General features: G+C 46.0%; 1 protein-coding gene across 3 annotated transcripts in view; it reads left to right on the plus strand.

The window, feature by feature from the left end:
• The window catches only part of PRKCB (protein kinase C beta), a 148,829-nt gene that overhangs the window by 73,639 nt on the left and 48,737 nt on the right, over positions 1–26,453 (plus strand). For 2 of the 3 annotated variants that reach the window (XM_040441950.1, XM_040441948.1), the window contains exons 4-8: positions 16,625–16,736; positions 19,769–19,897; positions 20,935–21,091; positions 21,184–21,318; positions 22,463–22,559. In XM_040441950.1, coding sequence (XP_040297884.1) covers positions 16,625–16,736; positions 19,769–19,897; positions 20,935–21,091; positions 21,184–21,318; positions 22,463–22,559 — 630 coding nt within the window. The remainder of the gene's footprint in view (positions 1–16,624; positions 16,737–19,768; positions 19,898–20,934; positions 21,092–21,183; positions 21,319–22,462; positions 22,560–26,453) is intronic. The other variant, XM_040441949.1, reaches the window with a different exon arrangement.

Here is a 26,453-nt window from a genome sequence, read left to right on the forward strand (position 1 = left end):
GGAGTAATCTCAACACGCCACATTATGGGGCAGAGGACGGGGAGGATTTTACTAGTGTCAGGGGCGGCTAATTGCCTTCTGGGAGCCCCATGCCATTCAGGAGCCTTTATCATAGAAACGTATGGAGCTGGGCCGCAGCCTGCAATATTGGGGCCCCAAACCCAAAAAAGTGAGGGGCCCTCCGTTTCCCCCAATCCATTGTGTACATTTGGAGGGCATCAGGATTGGGCAGTAGATTTTTGTAATATTTGGGTCCTTATGAAGCGGAGAAGGGTGGAGGTGAGTGGTTCCCTATTATAGGGGTTTTCCACCCCTATAACCTACTTGACCAATGTACGATCACACGGAAAAAGGGGGTCTTCGGTGTCGGGCTTGACTGGGCCCTTGTAAGGCTGCGGCACTATTTTGGAGGGTGCTATGGCACTGTTCATCCTGAGCTGCCCAGTTCATGAATAGTATGGTAGAACAAATGTGGAAGTTAGGAGGAGAATTACCCTTGGAGACCAGCTATTGCTGTTTGTAAAACGAAAGCAGCGAACGACGAGGACGGAAATTAGCGCTATATTGCCTCGTCCCGTTATGCCCGAAATTGCACCTGCACAAGGTGTTCCCCATCCCTTTAATTTAAGAGCACCTGTTGCCACCCCTGACACATCTGTTTTAGCAACTACTTGCATTCCCAACATAACAATAATTCTAGAGCATCTGTTCTTAAGATTCTATGTTGTGCCATTCTTCTATTATTCCTACTAGAAGTTTGCGATGAAGGTCTAGGTGGGTGTTACCACTTGGAGGTGTGTCCTCGCAGCACTGTTAGACTGTGCAGGGACACTCCCACAGTAAAGTTTTTTTTAATTTTTTTTAATTTATATTTTTTACAGGCCCCACAGCAGTTTCCAATTTAAAAAAATTTTCAAAAAATTTTAGCTTGTTCAATCCTTAAATATGTCACAGATGGCGCCATTGCTAACGATTCTGCGGGACATTATATATTCATTCACACTCTGCTGATCTGTCAGACCACCCTTGTCGCCCTCTGCGGTGTGGTCCCTGCAGGGGAGTGCGACGCAGTGCTGCACGGTCGGCTCTGCCGCTGCCTCACTCTCTCTTGTGCAATCTGGTGCCATTCATACTTAATGTGCTCTGAGAGCTGGGAAGCCTCTTAGAAGAGTTTAAGCGCTAAGGAGCTTTGAAAGCTGCGGCACAGAGGAATATGCAGCCGCTCTGCGAATCACTCGCTGGATTCTGACATCCAATTGCATTAACCCTTCTGTCCCATCGCTCTCTGCCAGCTGTGCCCTGCCAGTGCCTTGCACGCTCTAGGAAGTTGACTGCATGAGTCGTGATGCCCCCAAATAACGTTTCATAGCTGCTCTGGATTTTTAATGATCCTTAAAGGGGTTCTCCAGGAATGAAAAAAAATTTCAATACTTAAAATTATTACTTAATAATACTTAATATTACTTTATTATAAATATATTCCCAAATACCTTTTCATTAGTTATAATGGTTTGTTTTGTCTGGGGAGCAATCATTAGGAGAAATAAAATGGCCGCCGTCCTATTAGTACACACAAAACCTGTCCTAATCACACAGGAGGACAAGTTACTTCACAACACTGAGGTAAAGAGCTGCTTCGTCCTTCTCTCTGATCTGCTTGTCAGGGATTATGGTCCTGAATAAAGCTGAGAAGATCTTTAGCTGAATCTCTGTAGGAATGGAGTTCATGAGGAGACATGAAGTACAGAGAGGAGGTGGGGGTGTAGCTGATGAGCAGCAGCACTTGTATAAAGTCTCCATTACCACAGCCTCACATTACCACAGCCTGTCCTCTCTGTATTTCATGTCTCCTCGTGAATTTCATTCCCTCAGAGATTCAGCTGTATTCAGGATCATAATCCCTGAGCAAATGGAGGGGGATGAGGCAGCTCTATAGCTCAGTGTTGTCAAGTAACCTGTCCTCCTGTGTGATTAGGACAGGTTTTGTGTGTACTAATAGGATGGCGGCCATTTTATTTCTCCTAATGATTGCTCCCCAGACAAAACAAACCATTATAACTAATGAAAGGTATTTGGGAATATATTTATAATAAAGTAATATTTAAGTATTTTCATTTTCTTAATTCCCGGAGAACCCCTTTAATTCATGGGGAGGTTTATCCTGTTTATCCTATGCTACACTAATATACAGGGTTTTATGCCGCCCATTGTAAAAACTACTTCAACCCGCTTTTAAGTCTGCTTCGAGGCGTCAAAGATGTCCTCCCTGGCCACGCCCCTGTGACTCCCAGGGCCAAGCACAGCGCAAAAACGCCAGTGCGACAATCTTGTTAAAGTCGCAAGACATAGCGTAAAAGACCCCCTATATACACAACCTGATCTTCTGATGGTTTATAGGATTAGAATAAGATGGCTGCCTTCTTCGCAAAACAGCGCCACTCCTGCTCACATTTGGTATTGCAGCTCAGCCTCTTTCACTTCAATGGAGCAGAGCTGCAATACCAGACACAACCCATGAGCGGAAGAGGCGCTGTTTTTGGAAGAAAGCAGGCATGTTTATTTTAAGGGGTAAGGGCAATTTGTGCCCATTTGCACCTCTGTCTCCTTCTAATGAGCCTTGAGTTCATTCCGAACATGATTTTCTTGGGAAGAGGGGGATCCCGGCAAAGGTTCTCGGCACCATTGAAAGTAAGGAACGCACCCAAGCTGGACTGGGCCTAGGAGCTCCCTGTAGGATCAGCATGGGCGGTAATGTATACCATTATTTTTGGCCAATGGGCACAGGTTGTCGGGTATCGCAGTACAGCCCCATTCACCTTTCCAATGACTGCCCAGATAACTGTACCAGCTGTGCAAAAAATATACCCGCTATACTGTGCTCGAAACACAGAGTAATCAAGGAAACAGCTCCATATAGAAGGAGCTCAAAAGAATACTCCAATATGACCAGCTATGCAACAGGCCATAGATGCCATACCGTTGGTGCCACCCCCTGGCGCCTTAAGGTCTTGTACATGTAGTGTTGTGTTTTTGGGGGGTAAGGGCTCTTTAAATGGTTAGTCTTGAATACATGGAGATGTCTGCGGTGGAAGGAGCCATTACTGTATGATAAATGAAATGATTAGTGATTTCCTGGGGGTCGACGAGGTCGCAGGGTCTTGGAGGGGTGTTCCCGCACTGCAAAGAGTGTAATTACCGGCAGGCTATTCGGGAATAAAAATAGCAGCTTTTCAGTCTGGGATTAGGAAGATCCGACAGCTGACGGGCTGAGGGCTTTCAATTCAGTCGAATCTAATGAGAATTGTGTTGGGTCCCCTCCTGCGTTTCGGTGATAACTATGACGCTTGTCTATTTGGTTTAGGGGGGTAGGACGGGGACACGGAGACGGGCTCTTATCGAAGGAGGCACAGGCTGCGGGCGGCAGCTTCTGTCTCTTGTCATTTGTTCCCCTCAGCCAAAGAGAGTAATTAATTGTACAAAGCGCGCAAAAGACGGCAGATGAGAAGGGAGCGGGAACAGCTGGGGATCATCCCTCCGAAGCAGAGGATGAATTGCCGAAGATGTGGAAGTATTTGGATTAAGCGGAGTAGAGGAGGCAGGACGATACCTGGGCTATCCTGCAGGAGACCAGAGCTCTGTCCTGGACTTTGGCACGTTGTCTGTAATGGACGCCTGTGCTGGACAAATGATAGTAAAGCATCAGCCAGAAATGTATGCAGTCATGTAAGCATAGCCATAGTATTTAAAAGGTGTTTTTTTTTTTTGGTTGAAGAACCATCCCCCTCATCCATATGTCCTATGACGCCTCATTGGAACCCGCTGCCATTTTAGTCGCTGTTTTTCTATTCACCTGAATGGCCACCATATAACACTACATGAATCCTTAAAATCAGGATATTTAAGCCCCACCCCAAAAAACTCCTCAAATGGTGACTTTTGGGTGGGGTTTGCCGTTTTTGTCAAGCCAAAGTTGGGACTATTGGCAAGTATGCCTTTTTTAAAGGGCTTGTCTAGGATTTTACAATTAAGGACTAATCCTCAGGATAGGCCGTTAATATCTGATGAGAGAAGGTTCCGACACCCCGCGCCCCCCGCCAATTAGCTATTTCCAAGTAACTCCAGTGCTGGAAATACAAAGCTTCTGCCCTGGCGCTACTGTAGAACAGCCATTTGGCGGGAGTGTGGGGTGTCGGACCCCCGCCGATCAGCGTTTCCCATGTAGCTCCATCCAGTACACAATCAACCAAGCTGTGTACTTCAGAGCAGGTACTCGGCAGGGATGCATGGAGTCCCGCCAATCAGATATTGATGACCTTTCCTGCAGACATGTTAGTAATCACACCCTAACCCTAATCACACCTTAAGGGCCCTTTACAGGGGCCGAGAATCTTAAAGATAATCGCTAACGATCGTTCATAGGAACGCTCGTTAGCACTTATCTAGCGGTCTAAATGAGCGCTTCACACTTTCATCAGGTAATCTGATCGTTTGTGCGTGCACAATAATCGTCGACTGCCGGCAGCAGATCGTGCTCCCCCCCCCCCCCCCCAATACTCTGGATGAGATCGCAGCATGTACAGTACAGACCAAAAGTTTGGACACACCTTCTCATTCAAAGAGTTTTCTTTATTTTCACGACTATGAAAATTGTAGATTCACACTGAAGGCATCAAAACTATGAATTAACACATGTGGAATTATATACATAACAAACAAGTGTGAAACAACTGAAAATATGTCATATTCTAGGTTCTTCAAAGTAGCCACCTTTTGCTTTGATTACTGCTTTGCACACTCTTGGCATTCTCTTGATGAGACTCAAGAGGTAGTCCCCTGAAATGGTTTTCACTTCACAGGTGTGCCCTGTCAGGTTTAATAAGTGGGATTTCTTGCCTTATAAATGGGATTGGGACCATCAGTTGCGTTGAGGAGAAGTCAGGTGGATACACAGCTGATAGTCCTACTGAATAGACTGTTAGAATTTGTATTATGGCAAGAAAAAAGCAGCTAAGTAAAGAAAAACGAGTGGCCATCATTACTTTAAGAAATGAAGGTCAGTCAGTCAGCCGAAAAATTGGGAAAACTTTGAAAGTAAGGGCTATTTGACCATGAAGGAGAGTGATGGGGTGCTGCGCCAGATGACCTGGCCTCCACAGTCACCGGACCTGAACCCAATCGAGATGGTTTGGGGTGAGCTGGACCGCAGAGTGAAGGCAAAAGGGCCAACAAGTGCTAAGCATCTCTGGGAACTCCTTCAAGACTGTTGGAAGACCATTTCAGGGGACTACCTCTTGAAGCTCATGAAGAGAATGCCAAGAGTGTGCAAAGCAGTAATCAAAGCAAAAGGTGGCTACTTTAAAGAACCTAGAATATGACAGATTTTCAGTTGTTTCACACTTGTTTGTTATGTATATAATTCCACATGTGTTAATTCATAGTTTTGATGCCTTCATAGTCATGAAAATAAAGAAAACTCTTTGAATGAGAAGGTGTGTCCAAACTTTTGGTCTGTACTGTAAATGCAGCGGTCTCCTCCACCAGTGAGGAGCAGATTGTGGGGAAGGAATGCCTTCTGGCCGATAATCTGCAGTTTTGCTATGCCATGTCTGCAGATTCTCCCACTAGCCCCCCCTGTTTTTGGGGGGGGGGGGGGGGGAAGAGGCTATTGTGTATGCTAATGGCCTTTTACGATCAAGTCTTATGAGTTTAGTGCTTGGCTCAGAATCTGTCCACTAAGATACATTTTCCTGTGGGCGTCATAGTAACTTTATACCATCTTCATCCAACCAATAATAATGTTTCGCCCGCATGCATATCAAACATGGAGGGGTTAGAGACAGTACGGAGCGCGTTCTTTAATTACCATCTCTTGTAGAGCCCTGATTGAGGTGACGCTTCTCATAAGTGATGCTGGTGGATGGCCTAATTCCAATCCTGAGCAGCACATGGCCAATTTTTAAAATAGGTCAAGTATTTCTTTGATGAATGTTCATCTGTATGGTTTTTGATACTTGACCCCTACTACAGATCATGGTATCCTCTACCTGACCTTTCGAATAACACCACGAGGCGTCTTCTTGGACCTCCCTGGTGATATAGGGGTTAATGTGATTGAGGGGTCTTCTGGGACCCCCCCCCCCCCCCTTCCTTCTTGTCAGTCAGTGGTTCACGCTGCTGCAAATTTCACTGCGCTTGTGACTCTGTTCCTTCAGATTAAACTCTCAGTGCAGCCGTTGGATTGATAAGCCGTCCTGCGCAGCCGCAGTCTGCAAATCCAGCTCCTCGTGTTTTTAATGCAAATAGAAATGGTATCCGGGGGTGGTTACATTTGATATATGTAATACTTGTGGGGAATACTTGGAAATCTGTTTAACCCATCTGCTTCCTGCGTGTGTCTCTGTGCCAAAATAACCCAAGAATGCTGCCATGTGTCCCCGGGCTGAAGGATGTGATGTCACTGCACCTGCCGTCACTTAAAGGGCTGTGCCATAAATGTCCGAGATAGGAATACCCCTGTCTCAAGAATGAGACCATGCCAGGAAAGCAGAGGTGGCTGTACAAATCGTGGCTGCTTCCTTCCAAAAATAGCGCCACACCTGCCCATAGGTTGTTCTTGGTATTGCAGCTGTTCTCCATTGAAGTAAATAATGCTGAGCTGCAATACCACACCACACCATGTTTTTCTACACTTGGGTGACCCCTTTAACTCGCACCAGAGACCTTCCGTGTAATCCTTGCTATGGGAACTTCTGTGATCATTTCGTCCGAGCTGTTGCATACTTCTGAACCACTAGGCAAATCTCCCCCTTTTTACATGTTTGCTTTTAGGTCAAAAATATTATACCAGTTTATTTCTTGTTGTTTTTATACTGGTCAGAGCTCAAATGCTCTGATATAAAGCCCCCAAATCTCCAGTGTAGATTGAGTTTAATAATAACATTCAGGCTGCCACCACTAGAGGGAGCCCACTGCATACAACTTTTACATTGAATTCCATTATAAATAAGTATGCAGTGCCCTCCCTCTAGTGGTGGCTGCAGGTATTTGGAGAACCCCATCAGCGCGCACTGAGTGCATTAGTCGGCAGTTCTTTCGATCGGGGGTGCAGTGACATATTTGGAACCGTTTCCTATTTTGCCTTCCCTTGTGGTGTTAATGCCAGCAGATGTAGTGTGCTTTCTTAGGAAGGCGTGTTGCAAATATTTCATTGTGCGATGGGTATTTTTAGATTACTGTAAATGTATGCAAAAATAATATAAAGTATCTCGAGAGGGGAAAGAAAACGGTTTAGTTCCTATCACTTGTGATTTTCTTTTCTCAGCATGGGGAACATGTTTTGAAGAAGTGAAAAATACAGTTCTGTTTTTCTGGATTTTTTGTCTTGGGGGAGCCATAACTTTTTGAAGCAAGAATCAATGACTGGAGACATTGTGAAGCATCTTTTCCTTTTTTTCAATGCCATTTCCAGCTGTCCTTTCCAGTGGTTCTTAAGGCTAGGTCTACACGACGACCTTTTTCGCGCGATATTTTGTTGCACCAATGTCGCACGACCATTTTTATATTGGCAGTCTATGGTGTCGCACTGCAACATGCAACATTCGAGATGTTTTTTTTCTGTGACTGTCGCGTCGCAGAATGTTGCCGTGCGACACCATAGACTGCCATTATAAAAATTGTCACGCGACAAATGTTGCAGTGTAGACCTAGCCTTAGTGAGCAGTGCAAAGTATTTCAGGACAAGGAGCAGGAATTGGGCCTCTTTCACACGAGCATGGCGGATCGGCTCCGGATGCCTTCAGTGAAACTCGCACCATTTTGCAAGCAAGTTCAGTCAGTTTTGTCTGCGATTGCGTTCAGTTTTTTCCGCGCTGGTGCAATGCGTTTTGATGCGTTTTTCACGCGCGTGATAAAAAACGGAAGGTTTACAAACAACCTCTCTTAGCAACCATCAGTGAAAAACGCATCGCAACCGCACTTGCTTCCGGATGCGATGCGTTTTTCAATGAAGCCCCATTCACTTCTATGGGGCCGAGGCTGCGTGAAACATGCAGAATATAGAACACGCTGAACTGATGTGTGAACAAAAAAACGCTCATTGTGGACAGACCCATTGAAATGAATGGGTCGGGATTCAGTGCGCGTGCTATGCGTTCACGTCACACATTGCACCGGCGCAGAAAACTCGCTCGTGTGAAAGGGGCCTTACAATGCCATTTGCATTTACGTCAAGATCAGCAATCTGTAGTTCTGCAGCTGTTGCAAAACTACAACTCACAGCTGCAGGGAGTTGTAGTTTTGCAACAACTGAAGGACCACAGGTTGGTGATGATTGCACTAAGGGTTAATGTGACCTGACATTCCACATCATAAGTCAGTGGGGTCTTGGTGATTGGTCCAGCACTCCATTTTTCCCCACTTTGGACATTTATATCAAATGCACAGTCTGATAGGTGCCAGTCCCACCTTCGGGACACCCCCCTGTCTTGCAACTGCTGTGAACCAGCCCTGTACCCCAAATGGATCCAGAGATCTCCCCATTCATTGCTCTGCTAGATTTATTTCAAGCTGGTAGCTCAGGGGTGTGTCCTTTCTCAGGGGGCGTGTCCTGCAATGCATGTGCTTCCCGCTCAGTGAGTCGGACAAAGAATTTTGAAAAAGAGCAAACACATGGCGCTTTACGGATAGATTTCGGTGATTAACTCGGCGTCTTTATGGAATTTTTAATTACGTGCTATTACAAAGGTACTCCGATTCAGATGCTGGTTTGAAAACTGTAGTGTTTTTTTGTTTTGTTTTTTGTTTTTTTTGTGGAACAATCCTTTTAAAAATTTTTTTTAAATAAAAGCTCCTTGTGGTATAAAATAATGCAAAACTCAACTTACCGATCCTCCCCGTGCTCCGCCAGCCCCTGCTTACTGCTGGAAATGGCCAAATGACTGGCTGTAGTTAGAACCCAGTGTGAATGGGATTTTATGAAATGGTAAATCCGTCCACTGTGGTAAATTGTGGCGTCCATAGTCTCATTAGAACCCCCTCCTACTATATGCCAGTCACTGTCTGCCCGCCAGTGAAAGGCTTTAGGAGAGTGGCATTATTCCGTTCTGTAGCAGTGACACCTTGTGTGTCGACCCGAGTGATTAGTGGGGGGGTAAACACAGCTCATCTCTGCCAGGATGAGTTTAAAGGGATTAAAGAGGTCAAACACAATGGCCGCTTCTAGAGCCCTTGTATCTCCAGCAGTGACTACTCATCATTGGAAGGTCTCAGAATCTGCTCCAGAATGTAAATGTTGAAATTTTATTCCTGACCCACAAAACAAAAATCTTTTTTTTTTTTTTATTATTGCTGTCCGCCTGGACACGTAGCTGTGGTTCTCCTCATTAAAGCGCTGTTTTTATCTTGTTGATCCGAGGCTCCGTTCCTGAGTTATTATACGTTTCCTTAATATGCAAATTAGGTCTTTGGTGTAATGAGGGCGTCGCCATTGCTCTTGTTGCACCTAACTTCACTCCTTTCTGTGGCCAGCCCCTCCCTGGCTGCTTTGATTGATATGGCCAGGCAGTGGTAAAGCAGCAAGGGAGTGTCTGGCCGTAGAAAGGAGTGGAGCTTGAGTGCAACAAGAGCAATGGTGACGCCCTCATTGCACCAAAGGCATAATTTGCATATTAAGGAAACGTATCATAACTCGGGAACTGAGCCTTGTATCGATAAAAGAAAAACTGCATTTTAATAAGGTGGAACACAGCGATGTGTAAACAGTTGGAAAGGGAGGAGGCCGGTGACAGATTTGCTTTAAAGGTGCACCCCACAATTTATTATATATTTTATATTTACATATTTACCTAATTACCTAATTAAGGGGGGGGGGGGGGTAGACCACAGAGCGGTTACACAGAGTGCATCTCTTGCTCCGGAGGTTCCCTCAGGTCTGAATTAAATGGACAGCTCATTGATTCCAATGTGTCCTGTGTAATGCTTTATTTCTCCTCCGGAGGCGCTGCAGAGAAAGTGAAAACTTGTTGATGTGCCCTCCCACATTGATTGCTGGAGGGTCCAGCATTGGGGACCTGTTATGATCGCTTTATGGTCTGAGAAGAACCCATCTAATATAAAATCAGAGGTCCCTTTCAATTTAAGAGCTGTGTGCTGATCGGCTAGAGTAACACTTCTTAAATTGGCATTTTGCTTTCGTGCCAGTTTATTGGTTGGGCTTTCCACGTTGCAGAAATCAAAATACTTGCATCAATGGAAGGAGTTCTGAAATGAGAAGAAAGCTATAAGATGCATGACCTTAAGGAGGTGCGACCTCAAACTACTTCAGCCCTTAAATATCTAGGAAGCAATTCGTTTGAATGGGAGCGTTCCTTGTGGACACTTATAGAACAGCGACACATGGTGGCCATGAGTGAAACAGTCCCTATAGCACTTTACCTAGATCAGCTTGTCATTGTATATTGGAGTACAGCTTGGATCCTGTCAGGCCAAGGAGATGTGGTGTATTATACGGGGTTCGTAGGAGCTGCTGAAGCTTCTTCCTCCATAATGTGGTCTATTAATATAGCCTCAGCATTAAAACCACTGCTAGCTGAAGTGAATAGCATCGTTTGTCTTCTGGCAATGGCACCTGTCATGGGGTGGGTTATATTAGTGCTGCTGCTAACATCTGGGCATCAGATACCCCAGGACACCTTAAGATGTTGTTAGTGGGGTGCAGACACAGAGACCCCCACCCCATATCAGACAGTAAAACAAATCTTTTACACCCTATAGAGCCGTCATCTTCTCCCGAGGAACATATAATATAATGCAAGTCTACAACCTGGTGATCGTCTGATCTGGATTGGACGAAAGGGAGAGATTAATGATGATGCCCCTAACCCGTTAAAGGGGTGGGGCTGCACGAGATTGGCGCCACTCCTATCCATACCCTGTGTCTGGTAATGCAGTATTCATTTAAAGGGGGTCATCTCACTTCAGCAAATAGATTTATCATGTAGACACTTACTAATGTATTGTGATTGTCCATATTGCTTCCTTTGCTGGTTGGATACATTTTTACATTACATTACATTTCCATTACAATACATTACACACTGCTCGTTGCCAGGGGTTACGACCACCTTGAAATCCATCAGGGTGGTCGTGCTTGCACACTGTAGCAAAAAGCGCCAGCCTCTCTGGCGGTGGGACTGTGGGAGCACACATAGGCACAGCAGCCCCTGTCCCGAACACCTCATATCTGCACTGCAGGGTGGTCGTAAACCCCTGGATATGTGATGGAAAAATGAATGAAGACCGCATCGGAGACAATATGGAGAATCCCTATACATTAGGAAGTGCCTTGTATTCACTTTGACTACATGATACATTCCACTTGCTGAAGTGAGACAAAGCCCTTTAATTGAGGTTGAGCTGTAATACCAGTCTCCATATACAGAGTGGCGCTCTGGTAAAAAAAAAAAAAAAATCTCTGCTAAACTATACCCTAGTGATCTCTAAAAATGATGTGGCCCATGGGCGCTTGTTTTCCGAAGTACGACTGCGAGAAGACTTGTGAATATTTTCCAGCTTGTCTCAATTCATTGCAACTCCCGGGATGTATCCGCAATTGTGACGGTGCCCGGCAGGCAGCACCATGGACAGCAGCCTCAGCCAGGCCTCATGTAATGCAGACAGGCGTTACACATGGTGACAGCAGCGCACACATGTCGGTGATAAATTGTCAGCGCTGCGTCAGCTCCGCACGACGACTTTCACACTTCCAGCTGGAATTCTTCGCCTGTGATGATGTCTGCGGATCATAGGTGTTGGTGCGGGCACCAGAAGGGCAAGAGGTACAGCTCCGGGTCACACTCATAACATCCCTGTCATGGAGGAGCCAGGGCCAAAATTGCCTAAAAATATGTTGTAAATAGAAAGTTCTGTCACTTCTAAGTTATATCTGTGTCTCGGAAAGCTGGGTGACAACCTGTATCGCCACCATGACTTCAACGTGTAACCCAGCTTTTCTGCATCGCTAGATAACCTGCTGTTCAGGGGTCTGGGAAAGCTGGGTGGCGTATTTTTTACAAGAGGACTATATATTCTGCTCTAGCTTCAAGCATATCCCATTCACTTGAATGGAACTGGATCATATTGCTGTGGCTGGATAGGCCATTCATGTTCTAGTCCTCCATCTGTACATTAAGAATGTGCAAACCGTTTCTATATGTCTTATTCCTATGCCAAGATATAATCTCTTAAAATTTCAGGCCCAAAGCCTGAGGCTGCGCTACTGAGAGACTCTGAAAATGTATCCTGTTTTGATTTCCGTCAGGTGTACTGTTGTCATGGAGACCTTCTGTCTATCCAAATACATCCCTTTCCCTATATATACAGCATAGTTGGCAGCAGTCCCAGGAAACGGATGGGAAGGGGGCGGGGAGACCGCGAAGGGGCGGAGTTGGTGCAGATTTACTGTGTGTGAAAGCTCACATTATATATATATATATATATATATATATATATATATATATATATATATATATATATATATATATATATTTGTATTCACACAAGGTATCCATGACGACACAGTACCTGAAGTCCTCAGGCTGTCTCTCAGTAGTGCAGCCTCAGGCTCTGGACCTCTGACTTTAAGCGGTCATATCTCAGAGTAGAAATAAGATATTAACAAATGGTTTTCCCATTTGTAATCTGCACTAAGTGGCCTTTTGTAAATACCCCCTTTTGGTAGTGCTCCGGCCTCGCTGTATGTAGTTTCTATGGCTGCTGGTTTCGTCCTCCTTTCCAATCAGCCTGTGCTGGAATGCAATCAGACGGCATTCTGCGCCTTCGCCTCTTGGCTCCAGTATCTCATTACAACCTGTATTGATTCTCCATTCGGTTCCCCATCAACGCTTTGTTTTCTATTCCGGGTGAAATAATTTAATTTTCTCCCCGTGTGATCCAGACTTTCAATACCGAGTGCGAGCGAGTTCTTTATGCTGCAGACGCCCCATTGATATCCCTCTATTAACTATCCCCTTACAAATTGATTCCTTTTTTCTGCGGTTCCCGTCGCTTTGGTTTAATTTATGGCGATGTCTGAACACAAAGCTTGGGATGTGATCGGAGCCGCGGGGACTTTTATCTCGAGGTTGCACCTTTTAATTAAGTGTAGGTAGATTTTCACATCGCGAGAAAAACATCCGGCACCTTACATCAGAGGCAGGATTAGTGAGTAAAGGGACCCGGCTTCATAAGGTATATCTGATTCTGGGAAAGCTGGGTGACAACGGGTACATCCATGATCCCGCAGCTCCCAGAGCATTGAATGGCTTTGTATGCCAGGTGCCACCTTTTGTCAGAGGAGCCTGGGAAAGCTGGGTTATATGATATGAAATGGGCCGGATTGCAATATCTGACTGCTCCTTTGTCCAGTGCATAAGGCTCTGTTCACATCTGCAGGATGCAGGGCCGGCGGACCTGTCGCACTACGGCGCCATTCACAGAACTGGGTGCCTCAGGTTCATCATGGTGTCTCCCATTTTGCACAGGAAGACTAGTGCTGCCCTATTCTTCACGTCAAATATAAATCCGCAGCGGACCGTAGCCATAGTAGTTGAGAAGATGATCTGCCGGTATTGGTCACTTATCTGCACGTACGTTTTTTTCTGGATGTTCTCAGATCAGTACATATGTAATAGACCAAATTGTCTAGCCTTCAACGGCTGACAGTAGTTTGCATGAATTTGCACAGACTGTGGACTAACAGCACTTTTTGGGGTCCTGTGCCCCTTTTAAACAGTTGGCTTTTGAGCCCGTAGGCGAGGTCTTCTGATAAATGATGCATTGGTGACGGCCTTGAATTGCACCCCCTGCTGGCAGTTTGACTGTGGCGGTTGAGTTGTGGTTTACAGCCCTGACGAAGAGCTCCTAGTAGTCTCTCGAAGGTCGTAATGGGAGTAAATCTTGCATTTTCTCCAGATACTCCGGCTCGTATCCCTGTCTGTATTCGGCCTCTTACAGGCGCACTGGGATCTTTTAACCCGGTGATGGATCGGTAAGCTGCTGCACGGTGCGCTTTATGGTCTTATAAATGGCGGTGTGAGATTGACGACCCTCGACGGACGTTAGCGCGGAGTTGACCAGCAGCAGCTGCTTATAGTACAGTATGCAGGTATACATACACCTGCTGCAAAACCAGGGAAAGCTGGGTGAGCGTTTTAGTATTTCTGTCTTTACAGCCCCTCGTGCACACGAACGTATGTTATTTTCCTGTCCGTTTCATTATTCTTTATTTTTTCCGGACCATTAATTTCAATGGGTCTGCCTAAAAAAATGGAAGTTACTCCGTGTGCATTCTGTTTCCGTATGTCAGTTCCGCAAAATAATAGAACATGTCCTATTATTCTCCGTATTACGGACAAGGATAGTACTGGTCTTTTAGGCGCCAGCTGTTTCGTTCACAAAATACGTAATGCACACATGCGTATGTTTTACGGACTTCAAAATACATACGGTCATGTGCATGAGCCCTTAGGAAGGACCGCTGCAGTTTAAGTCTCTTGTTTCCTCAAAGATAAGTGACTTCAGCGGTGTCATGCACATGCTTATCTCCTCCCACGGTTTATGGGGTGTGTGGGCTGGTGGTTGTGACTAGTTTTTGGTCCCTGGCGGGCTCTGATTGCTTCCTTTTTAACCTCTACAGATATCCGTTCAGGATGTACACAGTGGGATCCTACAGCAAAACACAGAATGGACCCCACTATGCTATTCCTTTTTAAGTTAATGTCCACAATGTTGTGCTTTTTTTTTTATTCCATGATATAGCTGTATAAGAGAGCTTTGCTTTTCCCGACAGTACAGATATTAGGATTCTTCAGCCACCACTAGGGGGAGCTCACTGCATATGGATTTACACTGCCTGTATTGAAGTCAATTCTGTGTGCAGTGAGCTCCCTCTAGTGGAAGGTGTCAGGAAAAGCAAGTCAAGCCCAATTCCCTTCACTATGCTCAATGGCTACTTGGCTGTTCATGTAAGCTTAGTGCACTCCAGGGCACTTTAGGACTTGTAGTTCTCCAGCATGTGAAGAGTAAAAGACTAAGTTGGTCTTTGTTGTGGGCGTCTGTGGCTTATGATAAGAGGCAGACATGGCATCACGTACCCTCCCTGGCCGCTGTGAGAGGACTGCCCTCACCTCCGCTCCTCTGAAATTGCAATGCCTTCCAATTAGAGGCTTCAAAGCGTTTTTAATGAAGTGCTCGCTGCCCTGGAAGGATGAGCATAGGGCTGGGAGATTGCCAGGGCTGAGCTTTTTGTGAATCCTCTCACATGTATTTGAGAATCCGATACATTAAGTGCCCGTGTAGTGGTGCCCGGCTCCTGGCAGCTGGCGCAGCCACTCTTCCTGCCAGCTGCTTTGTGACGGATGTGGTGTGGGGTTTGATTGCAAAGTGACTTTGTCAATGATCAGCCTTTATTGAATAGAACGGCGCCACCATTTAATTCTTGCTTGGCCGACACCAGTCTTTGAGTCATCATCTACTCTGTTTCTGGGAAAGCTGGGTGAGAAGCCGTAAAGCGGCTGATGTAACAGGGTAGTCGCCCTCTTTCCTAGAGTCCTGATTGGTGCTGTGGAAAGATAGGCGGCCACCAAGGTATTTACCCTTCAGGAGCCTAGGAAAGCTGGGTGACCCCCCTTACAGCAACCATATTGGCCATCACCCAGTTTTTTAGACTAATGTTTAAATAAGAGGTGGCAGAACAGACCGGAGAGGATGACTCCAGGACTGAAACGGACGAAGTTATAAAGCAGGAGGCGCTGAGCAGCTTGATATATACCTTTTGTGGGGAAAGACAGTGTAAAGCCACACGCACACGACCGCAAACTGCGGATCCGCAAACCGCGGGCATCGGTCATGTGCACTCTGCATTGCGGTGTGAACCCATTGACTTCAATGGTCCCCGATCCGCAAGGTGAGGCCAAAGATAGGACATGTCCTAGCTTTTGCTGTGCGGAGGCGCACGGTCTAGGAAGCACATGAATAGCTTCCGATTGTTTCCGTGCTTCCGGGTCAGTCCCTCTGCGCCCGAAAAAAAAAATAGGACACGTCCTGTCTTTGGCCGCAACTTGCGATCACGAACCCATAGAAGTCAATGGTCCACAATACAATGCAGATTGCTCTGTGATTTTCGGAACGGCCGCACAGATACGGAGAGCACGTAGCGACATCGATGTGCGATCAGCTTTTTTTTTGCGGTCCCGTAGAAATAAATGGGTCCGCGTGTGATCAGCAAAAAATGTGGATCGGACAGGGACCAAAAATACGGTGGTGTCCATGAGGCCCGACTTGTATGATTTTCATTTTAATCCCCGCTTTTCCGATCAGCGGGTGGTTATGTCGGACATTGATGGCTCCGCCCACTGGACTCCTAAGAGCGAGGATTACAATGAATGAATGAATTATAAATGATCCAGAATCCTTTCCCGCACGGCTGTATATCACTCTGCTCAGCTCCTCCTGCTGCCTGCAGATCGGACTGCATGTTCAGTGTGACAGGTTCTCTTAAAGGGGAAGTCCTCCATGGTTTGTCCATTATAACGCCTGTAATAACTGCGTTCTCTGTTTTTACACCCAGGATCCCAGAAGTAAGCACAAGTTTAAAACCCACACGTATTCCAGCCCGACGTTCTGCGACCACTGCGGCTCGCTGCTGTACGGCCTCATTCACCAAGGGATGAAATGTGAAAGTAAGACGACGCTGCGTGCCGCCATCCGCGTGCTGTCAGCCGCTCTGTTTTTCGTATCCGTGTTTGTCTGTTATCTCTGTGACCTGGGATAAGGATCGCTTAAGGGCGGTGTTACAATGTGTTCTGTAACTGTGTGTCCTTCTGTACCGCATGGCATCACTCTGTGGCAGGAATGTGTGCAGCCCCACAGCAGTACAGTGCGAGCGATCGTCTGCCACCTGCATTGCAGTCTGTGTCTGTAATGGAGGCCGGTGTGTGGTCCGCTGGGCCGGGCTGCAGATCAATATTCTCTGCACATTTTGTTGTCCTTTTTTTTTTTTTTATGTGATTGTAAAATTCCCAGATTGAGACACTTGATGCAGATGGAGCCATAGCCCATGCAAGGTATGGAGAAAGCACTGATCATGACCTTGGCAAGCAGCAGCTCTCCTGAATATGTTGGTGTACAGAGCCCTCTAGTGGTCGCCATTGGAATGACGTGACTTACAGAGCACGTGTCCCATCTTCTGGTCTGTTTCAGTAAATACTTGCATTCTTAATGTAATACCAATTCAGGTTTTTCTCTGCTATTGTTATTAGTTATAGCTCTTTTATTCCTCCTGGAAAATGTATGACAACTGGGTGTTACCATTCTGTAGTCAAAGGTGGTGTATCCCTTCAGTTACTGGTAACACATTATTCATACATTTCCAGGAGGAATAACCGCACAGTTAGGGTCCATTCACACATCTGTGTATGTTTTGCGGATCTGCAAAACACGGACAGCGGCAATGTGCGTTCCGCATTTTGCGGACCTCACATTGCCGGCACTAAGAGAATATGCCTATTCTTGTCCGCTATTGTGGACAAGAATAGGACATGTTCTATTTTTTTCAGGATCGGAATTGCGGACCAGTCGTGCGGCCCCATAGAAATGTATGATTCTGCAATTCCATTTCGCATTTTGCGGAACGGATGTGTGAATGGACCCTTATAAGAAAAGAAGCCGCCGTATAGTACAAGTATACCCTACAGACCTGTCAGGAGCGGTGAGCGCCTTCCCTAAATGCCTAATTAGTCAGGGGACCATAAATAAAGCGTATGAAAACCCATGAGACGCGTTAATAATCTTCCTCTCCATTGTAAAGATCTGTGCCGGCTTTCAGTGAATGAAACCAATAACTGTTTACATCCAGCGACTGATAACCTTTCCTGCTGTCAGGTGCAGGGCTTCTTGAGGCAGGGTCTAGATATGGCCGATTTTTTTTCCCCTCCACAGATATTGCTGTAAAACTGTGGCAAAATCTGCTTGTATGGCAAATTTGTTGCGGCTTTTGTAGATTTTCCATGGATTTTACCCTGTGTACAGTGATGTACCTTCAATAAAGGCAAACCATGTGACTGCTATGGGGGAAAAGGGGGCCCTGCACTGATATTCTGTCCTTTCATTCAGAGGTCAAAATACTGCATTTTCGTGCAGCCACCACTAGGGGGAAGTCAGTGCAAAGACATTAAATTCCTATGCACTGAGCTCCCCCTAGTGGTGGCTGCAGGCAGACAGCTCTGTAATGTGACGTGAAACTGGAGATTTATCAATGTATTTAGGCCAGTTCTCTGGCTTAAATGCATTGAGAAATTTGCTGTTCAGAATGAGCGCCATATTTTTGACACTCCTATTCCACTTTTTTCCAAAAATATCTTCTGCTTAATAAAAAAAAATATAGTAAATTAACCAGAAATCTGGGAAATTGTGCTTTCCATTCCGCATTGCCTGGGTGTGTTTGACGCATGTCTACTGGTAGATTGGTGGGGCAGGGAGCCAATACTAAGTTTTGCTATGGGGCCCTATGAGATCTGTCTACGCCCCTGACTATGCATGCAAAGGGCGAAATCTGCAGTCGAAATCCCTGCCATTTCCGCAACAGAATAAGCAGCGTGTTTTTCGATTTTTTTTTTTTTTTTTTTTTTTTTTTTTTTTTTTATTTATTTATTTATTTTTTTGTATCCAGAAATTTTCTGATCCGTGTGGATAGGGTTTTAAACCTCACCCATATGTATTATACTTTAAATCCGCCAACTCCAAACCCGCCCTGAGTGTGTCGGAGCTCTCCCCGTTAACGAGCCTTGCAGCTGTGAAGGTACAACAGGATCTAGACAGGTTTTCAGTCTCTGGGTCTAAACAACAATTGCTCCATTCACTGACACCAAGCAGAGATCTTAAAACGGTGAGGAATTGAAACACAAAGTATATTAGAAAGTTGCCTAGAACTTTTCATTATACATGGACTAAGATTTATTTATGGAGAAAATGGGAAAACTACTTTTTCGAGGGGTCGTCTCAAGATGCTCTGTAGGGTCATAGATTGGAACCAAAAGGTCCCTGTATTATAAGGCCAAGTTGTCACGTAATAGGACATTGCAGGGTAAATGGTGGATCACCGGTAGTCTGTAAAGATGGACTTGGAGTGATCAGTTGGCTTTTTCTTAAAAAAAATAAAAAATTACCTTTTTGTGACATCCCCTTTAAGACTTTCCAGCGGCTTGTCAATGACGTAACCTCTGATCACAGGGTGGGGGCTGCTGGGTGCGGGGTCTGCTTGTTGTCAGACTTTCAAAAAGATAGGGGTGGTCCTAACTGAAGAACCCCTTGAAAGAGAGCCGTCGCCTCTCCTGTCTGTTTCAGTACTAGTTTTCCCCTTGTAGTAACAACAATTCTGGAGCATCTTCTCTCATAACTCTGTGCTGTGCAGTTTCTCTGTTATTCCTCCTAGAAATTTATTGATGAATTGCCAAACAGTGCTACCGGCGTCCTTGTGAGGGAGACACCCCTATGACGAGAGTAATGGCGACACCCGGTTGGCCATATATTCATGAATTTCTAGGAGGAATACCACAGGGACATCAAAATGCAGAGTTGTAAGAAAGTTATTCGGGATTAGTTACTAAAATAGACAAGTCAAGAGAGGTGACAGCTCCTCAAAAAAAGAGCCGCCCCCAGAGTGTCGATATTTGTACCGCCCTGTACGGACTAATGTGTATTTCTGTGTTCCCAGCATGTATGATGAATGTACACAAACGCTGTGTAATGAACGTTCCCAGCCTCTGCGGGACGGACCACACTGAGCGCCGCGGAAGAATACACATCAAGGCTGAGATCATCAAGGAGGTGCTGACGGTAGCGGGTGAGTCGCTCTGCTTCAGGACAAAAGTATGTGAACCCCCGATCATATCCATATTGGCCAGCAGCTCTTTACGTCTCTCAATTCACATTAATGTCTTTTGGGCAGCAGATTCAGTCTTCCGTCTCCTCCTCGGGATATCATGCTGGCAGTGGTCACCGGGGCTACAATCCCTTAGTGTTAGGATACTGTAAATTGGGCATCCTCAAACTGCGGCCCTCCAGCGGTTGTAAAACTACAACTCCCACAATGCCCTGCTGTAAGCTGATACCTGTAGGCTGTTCGGGCATGCTGGGAGTTGTAGTTTTGCAACAGCTGGAGGGCCACAGTTTGAGGATGCCTGCTGTAAATCATCGGAAACAGGTTGCATTCCATATGACGCCTCTCAGCTGCATTATCTCCATTTCGCCACAAGATGTCGCCATATTACTGTCTATGATGCATTTTCTTGCCAGCTATGAAGTCGGCAGAGGACACACATGTGTGCGCCGCAGGATTCGCCTTCATCAAGGCAGTGTGCTGATGCAGATTGCATGTCTGATTGTGTACTGCACATATGCATGGAAACCATATCCAACTATTAGGTCTTACCACCTACCCACAGGATCGGTGATCCGTATCTGATTGCTGGTGGCCCAACCTGGGGGACCCCATCGATCACCATAACGGAGTCCCCGGAGTGATGGGTCGCCCATGGGCAGTGCCACTCCTTTCATATCTTTGGAGCTGCAGGAGAAAGCTGAGCCCTGTACTTGGCTGTCTGGCAGCCCCTTAGAGAATGCATAAAGCAGCAATGTGTATGCACAAATGTCACTCCATTCACTTTCAGGACTCCGTTCTTCTGATTGGTGGAGGTCCCATTGGATCGCGAAGTGCCTATTGAATTTATGGGGTGACCATGTTGCTAAGTCCTCCACTCATTTTATCAGATCCCTACTTTGCCTAATAGTGGGGGAACTCTGAGCAGAGGCCTTTTTAGAACATGGTCCTCTTCATTGCACAGTCCCTGAATATTTCTCTTTACTTCATGTCTTTTTTAGTGGGAGAGGGAAGAAATCTGGTTCCTATGGACCCAAATGGACTCTCTGATCCATACGTGAAATTGAAGCTCATCCCCGACCCCAAGGGAGAAAGCAAGCAGAAGACCAAAACCATCAAATGTTCCCTCAACCCCACATTTAACGAGAGCTTTGTATTGTGAGTGATGCCTTAACGATTACGGTCGTCCGGGACCACGGCCTCGTCCTCCGTGTGACCGCCCGGGTGTGTCTTCTCTTCTTTTTTGACAGTAACTTGAAGGAGTCAGACAAGGATCGCAGGTTATCAGTGGAGATATGGGACTGGGACCTCACCAGCAGAAACGACTTCATGGGTTCGCTGTCATTTGGCATTTCAGAGCTCCAAAAGTCCAGTGTTGATGGCTGGTAAGATCACAATGATGGGAGTAGTTGTAGGTCGTAAAGAGGATCCTTGTCAAGGTAGAGGGCATGGGGACAAGAGACTGAATAGAGATGTGGTCATGCGTGTCTGCGGCTCCTCTCTATTAACTACTATGGGAGCCACAGTAAGGGACCAGCAGGCTAACTCCCATAGAAGTGAATGGAGAGCGCTGCGCCAGTGCATGGACGGCGGCTGCCTTACCAGGCAGGACGAGGGTTCCCAGGGCATGTCCTAGAGGTGGGGCACAGCTACCCAGTTCTCATACACTGAGAAAATATTTAGAAAGTTGAGCTTCCTGAAATCCGCCATAAAAGGCTGGATGAAGGTTCTGCACGTTCCTCTAGACACGTTCCTCCATTAATCCTCCACATTCTCATTTCCTCTCTGCTTCTGCGTTGCATGACGAGACTTATCTCTTCTCATCTCCAGTAAATAATTTTTACTCCATTGTCCTCCTGACTTACATGGTACGATGGGTTCGGTCTGTCCTCTATTTATCACCTCTGGGACCCGCACCTATATCGAGAACGGAGCCCCGCAAGTGAAGGAGGACGCACTGTGCATGCACAGCCGCCCTCCATTCATTTTCTATGGGGCCGGCGAAAATAGCCGAGCGCGTTACGATCCCATTCACTTCTATGGGAAGCCGGCTTGGTGGTGGCCGGACCGGAGTCCCGCACCTATAAGACAATGGGGGCATATATCCTAGCGATATGCCCCCATCGTCCATGATGAGACAACCCTTAAATTTCATCTTTCTAGGGGTTGGTGCCCCGTTTATCAGATACAAGGCGCAAAACCCCCTTCTTACTACCTTCACACAGCCATAGAGTTGAATGATAAAAATTCTTGCCTCCAGCCACCACTAGGGGGAGCTCATTGCTTACAGACCTATATAAGCTTCCCATTGAAGTGTTTGGAGATGTATGAATGTATATGTGGGCAGCTCCCCCCTAGTGGTGACTGTAGATGCAGCTCTGGGTGTTAGAAAGTAGATTTTTTGGGGAGGGGAGCTACAAGGGGGCTCGTAGGACTAGGTCTCTACTTCACAGAGAAACAATATCTGCCTTTTGTGTGGGTTCCTCCAATAGTCTAAAAACGTCCTTTATAGGTTTCTTGTCTTCCTAGGTTCAAATTGCTCAGCCAAGAAGAGGGCGAGTATTTCAATGTGCCTGTGCCACCCGAGGGAGAAGAAGGAAATGAGGAGCTCCGGCAGAAGTTTGAGGTACGTCAAATTTGGGGAATTTTCAGTGATCCTAAAATATTATGACTTTTGTAGTACAGTGATCTCTAACTTGTTGCAAGGCTACAACCCCCAGCATGCTCTGACAGTCCACAGTCCCCGGCCCAGTATGGGGTGGAGGTACAGTACATCCCCCCCCCCCCCCGCCCCCCACTGAATGCCTTTCCTCTTTTGGTTTTGCATTGAGCTACTGTATATAGAAACGGCAAACAAATTTAAGTAGCCTTTGCTTTAGTTGTCTTGTTAATGTTCTTCTCCATTCACTTTGTAAATAAACCGCTGGGAGCCAGTAGAATTGTGAACGCAGCTCTAGATGTGAGTAGAGGAAATATGAATCAGCTCAGTCTTGTTAAAAATGCAGTTACTCAGTGCAAGTGCTGAGATTATTGCCTCTATGAATACAGTAACTGGTCTGTGACTGGGCAGCGATGGGTGTGATAAGCCGGCACAATGCTTGTATATGGCGGATTTACATATATATAACCATGCATTGCCTTATCGGTGATGCCCGCTCGCAGCCGGCTGAACGGAGCCCGCTAAACATTAATATTTGATTACTGCTCGTCTATTTTAAAAGCACCTTGTCTCCTAGAGGTCATAGGCCGGTGGCTGGAGTACAGCTGGAGGTAGCGTGTCAATCTCGTCTCCTTGATGAGTTCATTTTCCCTTGCTTTATCGGGGCAGCTGCGTCCGCAGTCACCCCAGTGACCGGGCAATCAGAATCTCTTCTCTACCTTCAGTCTCCGTAGAAAACGGAGAAATCGCTCTAGTAATGCCATGCGGTAGGGACTGTGCATTTTCTATGAAGCCTGGGTGACTCTGTGACAAAATGATCATTCTGTAGCTTGTGAAATAGGCTCGCGAAAATGCTAGTCAGGGGGGTGAAAGGGTTTGGCCTTTCTTGCTTCTTTACCCCATCCCCGAGAGTGTTACTTTTAAGTTCCCTTAAAGGGGTTGTCCAGTCCCTAGATGTTTTTATTTATTTACCAAAAGCATAAAATACTATAAAATAACAAACGGGCCCACTTCCCCCATTGGTCTCCGTACCGCGGCCTCCATCGAGGATGATCATAGTTGCCAATAAAATTCGGGTTTTTTTGTAAGCTCAGCCCCTAGACTACCTTAAACGTCCACAAATCACCCATTTTTGGGGTAAATTTGACCAATCTGCTCCGTACCTGCAGCAAGCTCCGCTCCATTTCCAGGACCATTGGCATCTGTGGCACAGATATCGGACCACTGAAGTCATTGATTGGCTGCAGCGGTTGCATGTCGAAACACCGTTGCTGGAGGCCAGGTTACGGAGACTGGTGGGGAAGCTGCGATGGGGGATCGGTAAGGTTTATTTTATAGCATTTTATGCCTTTGGTAATACATTTTAAGGGGCTGAATGACCCCTCTAAATGCTGCAGAGTGGCCAAGAGGACTTGGTGAGGGTCTGGGATCTCAGACATCAGTTATGGCCACTATGCTCCTTTAATAATGGTTGTAAAGGGTTAATTGTGAGGATTAGAAAAACATGGCTGCTTTCTTCCAAAAACAGCTCCACGCCTGTCCACAGGTTACATGTCGAATTGCAGCTGAGCCCCATTCAATTCAGTAGCACTGAGCAGAAATGCTAGACACAACCCAATGGAAATTGTCCGTGCATACAATATATATGACGATGCCTCGTAGGTTGTCACAGCCCCACCCCTTTTTGTTAGCAGCACAAAATACAGCAATACAGTCTAGTTTTACGAACTGATCCCCTAACTACAGGTAAATTATTAGATGACAGGAGCAATTGGTAATACTTGGCTGTTTTATACTACTCACCCAAGGTCAGTGTTTCCTATGGGTGGAGTTGCCCTTTAAGTTTTTTGATCGGCTTTCTAAGAAGAGGCTTTGTAAAATGAAAAACGATTGATTATCTTAGCTCGTGGCTCTCCTGCCATTGAGAAAACTTCAACTCCCGTCATGCTCTGTATATTCGCAGACATCTCTGACGACAAGAGTCATTTGAGGGCAAGCGGCGGGAAAGGCGGCACTTTTTATTCTGACGCACGTGTTAGGAATATTTATTTCCATGGTAACCAGAAGCTTTGGAAATTTTACACAATGCGCCTTGTGCCGCCCGTTGTCAGAAGCGCGGCGGCTCGTAGTCTGTGATCAAAAGGCTATTTTTATACACTTCTCCCATTCACCTTGTCATTCAGGAAATAAGAGATCAATCTTCACACGGATTGCTTTTTTTTTTTATTTTTTTATTTCTACGTTCTCAAAAATCAGAGCTTGAAGATGAAAACAACTTTTTATTGCACAAGATTAGCACCTGCAATCCGTGGGGAACTCACCAGCAAGTGTTCCCTTTCCCAGCAGTGCCCCCACAGGGTAAAGAAAGTATTACCGTTCTGTGTAATGTACAGACAATGTTGGCTCCTCCAGCAAGAGAGATGCTCTTTGTAGCCAACCCCCAACTTCTAGATGAGGGTCCTGAAGAGGGCCCCTAACCCTCTGATAACTCGAAATTTCCTCTTGTATTTGGCTCACAGAGATTTACCTAAATGTGGAGGCTTGGTGACTTTTCAGAGCTGAGGGTTTGCTATAATGTATCCGGTCTAGACAATCCTCTGTGAGCTAAATACATTAGCAGCACAAATCTCTCTCCTGTCCTCATAGTTTGTTACTATGTATCGGTGCAGGTAAATTGCCAGAGGATTGCTTAGATTGGGTACAATTGAAAAGCCTTTGAAAACTCTAAAAGGGCTTGTCCACCTTTTGGGGCGGGGGTAGTGGTTTTGGCAAAACCCTCTCTCTTTGTCTCACCTGAGACGGGAAGCATAAATAAATGCTTCGTAACGTTGGCTCCCCGGCTCCCGGCTCCGTCTCGCCCCGGCCTCCGCTTCTCCCTTGCCCTCCCTTGCATAACACGACTATCTGATATGATGCAAGAGAAGCAGAAATTTAGATCTGGGAGGCTAGCAGAGAAGCCAAGGCCAGGGAGAGGAGCCAGGAGCCAGCAACGGGTAGCGGGTAAGAATGCTTCCATTTGCAGGTGTGCCAAAGAGAGGCGGTTTGCTAACGCCCCCTCGCCACCCCTAGGTGCACAACCCCTTTAAGGGGAAAACAGGGGAATTTGTGAAGTCAATATTTCTTGAGTATAAAATTCCATAATTTGCACCAAATTTATCACACATTACACAATGTTTCAAGGATGAGCCTACTGGTTCCACCAGTTCGTGATTCAGTCTGAACTTCTGAAAAAGTTCGGATTTAGACAAACCCAAATTTTTTGTGATTCGTTTCGGACAAACAAGAGGGAGAGAGAGACAGACTATTATACAACTATGTGTTTCTCAACAATATATATGCCTTGTCTAAGGGGTACTTTCTCATTGCGGAGAGCCCCTAGTATGTAGAGTATGGGTGCACAGGATGTGTGCAACTTGATCTTTTCAGTATGAAAATCTGAGAAAAGCAGATGAGGACAACTTTTCTAGTTGCAAGGCCTTAGGGGTAACCTTTGGGTGGGTACTATTTCTATTATGGAGACCTTCTGATATACATGATTATTGTAGGCTAGACAATGCTCCTCTTGATTTCTGGGAAAAAATATATGCAAATTATCATGTCTAACATCTGCCGCCATCAGATAGGTTTAGGAAGGCTAATTTGAATATCTTTCCCAGACACCCAGATGGGGCATTGCAACGCGCCCTCCCTCCAGGGCCTCTATAGCGTCCCAGGTGTAGTAGGAATGCCGAGTGGTGTAGTGCAGGCTAAATCTCTCTTTATGTGTCACGGTGCTCTTACCTGGATACTGCTGGACCCCAGGCTTTGGCTCCAAAGCAAAATAAAGGGGGAATAATTGAGGAACGAAGGAAAAATAGTCCA

This window comes from Bufo bufo, chromosome 7, assembly GCF_905171765.1.
Source record: "Bufo bufo chromosome 7, aBufBuf1.1, whole genome shotgun sequence".
NCBI classification, from domain to species: domain Eukaryota; kingdom Metazoa; phylum Chordata; class Amphibia; order Anura; family Bufonidae; genus Bufo; species Bufo bufo.